We start from the raw sequence: 5,369 nt of genomic DNA on the forward strand, positions 1-5,369 counted from the left end.
TTGGATTGTCTCCAGAACAAACCAGTTATACAATGACTTGCCTAATTACCCTAACCTGCCTAGTTACCCTAATTAACCCTTTAAACGTCACTTTAAACTGAATATTAGTGTCTTGAAGAATATCTAGTCTAATATTATTTACTGTCATCATGACAAAGAGAAAATAAATCAGTTATTAGAGATGAGTTATTAACACTATTATGATTACAAATGTGCTGAAAACATCTCTCTATGTGCATGTTCTCCCCGTGTTGGCGTGGGTTTCCTCCGGGTGCTCCGGTTTCCCCCACAGTCCAAACACATGCGCTATAGGGGAACTGATCAACTACACTGGCCGCAGTGTATGAGTGTGAATGAGTGTGTATGGGTGTTTTCCAGTAGTGGGTTGCAGCTGGAAGGGCATGCACTGTGTAAAACATATGCTGGAATAGTTGGTGGTTCATTCCGCTGTGGCAACCCCTTCTGAATAAAGGGACTAAGCTGAAGGAGAATGACAAACATGCCAAACCTAGCGCTCGTTCCTGAAATACACACACACACACACACACACACACACACACACACACACACACACACACACACACACACACACACACACACACACACACACACACACACACACACACACACACACACACACTCCCGGTGTCACTCAGTAAAGTTTATTGTAGATCTGAATCACATGTTCACCAGCATTCTAGCAACCCCACGCTTACAGAACCCGCACAACAGCTCCTCGTACAGGACACACTCACCGAAGACAGAGAGAAAAGCGGCAGCAACAATTTCTAGAAGTGATTGGTTTGAAAAAGAGAGCGTCGCTCCGCATTACAATGATTGTCACCGTGAAGTTGGCAGAGTTGCAATATAAGACTATAAACTGGTAGCAGTGCAGAGAGTTCAGAGGTCAGAGGTCAGCCTGAGGTCATCAACACTCCTCCTTCACGTAGATCTGATCGTCTGTGTCTGACTCCAGATGCTCCAGACGCTCCGTCTGACCGCTCATGATCTCATCTGGCGTCTTCATGAACCTGAGACAGAGAGAGTGTGTGAGCATTTGTGTGAGTGTGTGTGTGTGTGTATATGAATGAGTGTTTACATGAGAGTGTGTGTTTGTATTTGTTGCTTGTGTGTAGCTTTGTGTGTATTTATATGAGTGTGTCTGAGTGTGTTTGAGGGTGTGTCTGTGTGAATGTGTGTGTTAGAGTCAGTGTGTATTTGTGTAGGTGAAAGTGTGTAGTTTTGTCAGTGTATGTGTATTTGTGTGTGTGCGTGTGTGTGTGTGTGTTAGAGTCAGTGTGTATTTGTGTAGGTGAAAGTGTGTAGTTTTGTCAGTGTATGTGTATTTGTGTGTGTGCGTGTGTGTGTGTGTGTGTGTGTGTTAGAGTCAGTGTGTATTTCTGTAAGTGAAAGTGTGTACTTTTGTTAGTGTATGTGTACTTGTGTGTGTTAGAGTCAGTGTGTATTTCTCAAAATGAAAGTGTGTACTTTTGTCAGTGTATGTGTATTTGTGTGTGTGCGTGTGTGTGTGTGTGTTAGAGTCAGTGTGTATTTGTGTAGGTGAAAGTGTGTAGTTTTGTCAGTGTATGTGTATTTGTGTGTGTGCGTGTGTGTGTGTGTGTTAGAGTCAGTGTGTATTTGTGTAGGTGAAAGTGTTTAGTTTTGTCAGTGTATGTGTATTTGTGTGTGTGTGTGTGTGTCTGTGTGTTAGAGTCAGTGTGTATTTGTGTAAGTGAAAGTGTGTACTTTTTTTAGTGTATGTGTATTTGTGTGTGTGTGTGTGTGTGTGTGTGTGAGAGAGAATTTGAATTGTGTATTTGTGAGTTAGTGTGTTCTTTTGTTAGTGTTTGTATTAGTGTGTGTGTTTCTGAGTGAGTGTGTATGAGAGATACAGTGAGAGAGTGTGTTTGTGTGTGTGTGAATATTTGTGCGAGTTGGTGTGTGTGTGTGTGTATAAATGAGTGTTTACATGCGAGTGTGTATGTTTGTTTTTGTTGTTTGTGTGTAGCTGTGTGTGTATTTGCATGAGTGTGTTTGAGAGTGTCTGTGTGAATGTATGTATGTGTGTGTATGCGTGTTTGTGTGCATGCGTGTATTGGTGTGCGTTAAAGTCAGTGTGTAAGTGTGCACTTTTGTGTGTTTACTTTTGTTAGTGTGAGTGAGCGTGAGTTGTTGTGTATATGTGCAAGTGTGTACTTTTGTTAGTGTGCGTATGTTTGTATGTGTGTGTCTGAGTCTGTGTGTATTTGTGTGCATGTTTGTATTTGTATGAGTGTATGTGTGTTTGAGTCAGTGTGTATTTGTATGAGTGAGTGTGTACTTTTGTTAGTGTGTGTCTGTTTGTATTAGTGTGTTTGAGAGAGTAAGAGAGAGAGAGTCTGAGTGTGTGTGTGTGTGTGTTGTGAGTGAGTGTGTGTATTTATGCGGGTTTGAGCTTTTGTATGAATGTGTGTGTGTGTGTGTTTTTTTGTGTGTAGCTGTGTGTGTATATTTGTGTGTGTGAGAATGTGTGTATTTGTGTGTGTCTGTGCATGCATGCATGGGTGTGTGTTAGTCAGTAAGTATTTGTGCAAGTGTGTAATTTTGTTAGTGTATGTGTGTTAGTGTGAGTGTGTTTGAGTTGTGTATTTGTGTAAGCGTGTACTTCTGTCAGTGGGTATGTGTGTTTGTGTGTATTTGTGTGAGTTTGCATATGTATGAGTGTGTGAGTCAGTGTGTATTTGTATGTGTGAGCGTGTACTTTATTATTCTGAGTATGTCTGTATTAGTGTTTTTTTTGTGAGTGTGTATGAGAGACACAGTAAGAGAGAGAGTGTGAGAGTGTGTGTGTGTGTGTGTGTGCGTGTGTGTGTGTGCGTGTTTGTATTTGTGTGTGAGTGTTTGGGCATTTGTATGACTTTTAATGTGGATGTGTGCACGTGTGAGTTTGTGCATTTGTGTTTGTGTGTCTGTATTTGTATGACCGTGTGTGTGTGTGTGTGTGTGTGTGTGTTGGTCCTGACCTGAAGAGTAGTCTCTGTCCGGGCTCTTTGCGGATGATGTTGAGTTTATAGTAGTGTCTGAGCGCTCGTGACATCTTCTCATACGTCATATTGGTCCTGTTCTGTGTGAACAACACAACAGCTCGTCAACACACACACACACACTTTAATTGCTCATGTCTTGACATGATGACAGAACACAACATATGACCAGTCACTTTGCAGGACACTAGCATTCAACTCAGTCTAATTTAAAGGCTTAATTAGGTTAACTGGGTCAGTTATATTAATTAGTAATCATCGTCGTGAGTGGTCAGGGGACTGCGCTCTGCACCTTGTGGTTCCCCCAGAGGCGGGCCAGGCCGTTGGGGTCCATGATGCGGAAGACTTTGGTGTCGCGGTCCTCCCAGCGGATGTAGTTCTCATAGCGGCTGTCGGACAGCAGCTGATAGACGTAATCCCACAGCAGCCGGCAGTCTGACGGCAAACACAACAGCCAATCAGCGGACAGAACAGCAGCAGCCAATCAACAGACAGAACAGCAGCAGCCAATCAGCAGCCCCCATATCTGAACACAAGAGCTCACGATGACTGAATTAGTGAAATAGTTCCAATATCCTGCTTTGGTGTTAGATTGACTGCAGGATATGTTTTACAGTACAGTCTTAATATGTGGACTTCATTATGGTGTGATGAGCTCTACAGCAGCTATTCTCTGAGATTAAATCATTTACGCGTATAATTATTGGGTCATTTAATTACTATTACTTATAGTGTACCTGCCTTAAACACGGCAGATTAACTGCACAGTTCTGTATAAATCAATTCAGGAAAAAAGATGAGATTTGGGGCGGAGCTATGCGTCATTTAGGGTGGGGCTATCAGTCCTTTCAGGATGGGATATCAGTCATTTAGGGCGGAGCTATCTGTCACTTACAGCGAATTATTCAGTCCTCTAGGGCGGGACTATCAGTCATTTAGGGAGGATCTACCAGTCATTTAGGGCGGATCTACCAGTCATTTGGGGGCGGAGATATCTGTCACTTAGGGTGGATATACCAGTCATTTAGGGCGGAGCCATGCATAATTTAGGGCGGATCTATCAGTCATTTAGGGCGGATCTATCAGTTATTTAAGGTGGAGCTATGCATCATTTAGGGCGGATCTATCAGTCATTTAGGGCGGTTCTACTAGTTATTTAGGGCGGAGATATCTGTCACTTAGGGCAGATCAATCAGTCATTTAGTGTGGAGCTATGCATCATTTAGGGCGGATCTATCTGTCATTTAGGGTGGAGCTATGCATCATTTAGGGCGGATCTATCAGTCATTTAGGGTGGAGCTATGCATCATTTAGGGCGGATCTATCAGTCATTTAGGGCGGAGATATCTGTCACTTAGGGCGGATCTATCAGTCATTTAGGGTGGAGCTATGCATCATTTAGGGTGGATCTATCAGTCATTTAGGGTGGAGCTATGCATCATTTAGGGCGGATCTATCAGTCATTTAGGGCGGTTCTACTAGTTATTTAGGGTGGAGCTATGCATCACTTAGGGCAGATCAATCAGTCATTTAGGGTGGAGCTATGCATCATTTAGGGCGGATCTATCTGTCATTTAGGGCAGAGATATCTGTGACTTAGGGCGGATCTACCAGTTATTTAGGGTGGAGCTATGCATCATTTAGGGTGGATCTATCAGTCAATTAGGGCGGAGATATCGGTCACTTAGGATGGATCTACCAGACAGTTCTATCTGTCATTTAAGGAGGAGCTATGCATCATTTAGGGTGGATATATTTGTCATTTAGGGCGGGGCTATCAGTTACTTAGGGCAAAGCTATGTGTCATTTGGTGTTGGGCCATGCATGTCTCGTTTCTGCCCTGTTTTTCTCCATCTTCCCTCATTTTGTTAACCCCAATCATTCAACCAATCAGCTTCCGAAGGAGGAAATCCCCGCCCACATTGTTTCTAATATCAGGCCTGTTTCAGTTATATAGAAGGTGGGGGAGTGGCTAAGCTAGCCCCACTTGTGGGTGGAGCCTCACCTGCGATGCGTCCCATGGGCGTGGCCTGCTCATCCTGCAGGCTGATGTGGTTGCGGTAGTGTCTGTCGTCCAGCAGAGGGAGCTGTGCACTGAGGCTGTAGTGTCCTCCGCTGCCGCTGTGCTGATGCTGCGCTTTACTCTCGCGGCCGTTCTGCGGAGGTGCTGGTGGGCCACGGGCCGGGCTCAGCATCAGCGGGTGCATGATTGCGCTAGGCAGCAGCTGGATGACCCGCGGCGGGGCGCTCTCCTCCGGGCCGGGGCTGGCAGGCGGCGGGGCGTCCCGAGCAGGGCAGTGCCCATTAGCGGCGGCAGCAGGAGATACAGACAGCGGGTATGAATCC

The 5,369-nt window shown here is 44.7% G+C and overlaps 1 protein-coding gene across 3 annotated transcripts in view; it reads right to left on the reverse strand.

The window, feature by feature from the left end:
• Positions 1 to 640: 640 nt before the first annotated feature.
• Positions 641 to 5,369, reverse strand: part of etv6 (ETS variant transcription factor 6) — a 21,863-nt gene continuing 17,134 nt past the window's right edge. For 2 of the 3 annotated variants that reach the window (XM_087245889.2, XM_087245890.2), the window contains 4 exons: positions 5,029 to 5,369; positions 3,316 to 3,458; positions 3,003 to 3,103; positions 647 to 1,031 (listed from right to left, as the gene is read on the reverse strand). The exon at positions 5,029 to 5,369 is cut by the window's right edge and continues 199 nt beyond it. In XM_087245889.2, coding sequence (XP_087102015.1) covers positions 929 to 1,031; positions 3,003 to 3,103; positions 3,316 to 3,458; positions 5,029 to 5,369 — 688 coding nt within the window. In that variant the 3' untranslated portion in view covers positions 647 to 928. 3 annotated transcript variants of the gene reach the window in all.

The sequence above is a fragment of the Danio rerio genome, chromosome 4 (assembly GCF_052040795.2).
Source record: "Danio rerio strain M-AB ecotype USA chromosome 4, GRCz13ab, whole genome shotgun sequence".
Lineage (NCBI taxonomy): Eukaryota > Metazoa > Chordata > Actinopteri > Cypriniformes > Danionidae > Danio > Danio rerio.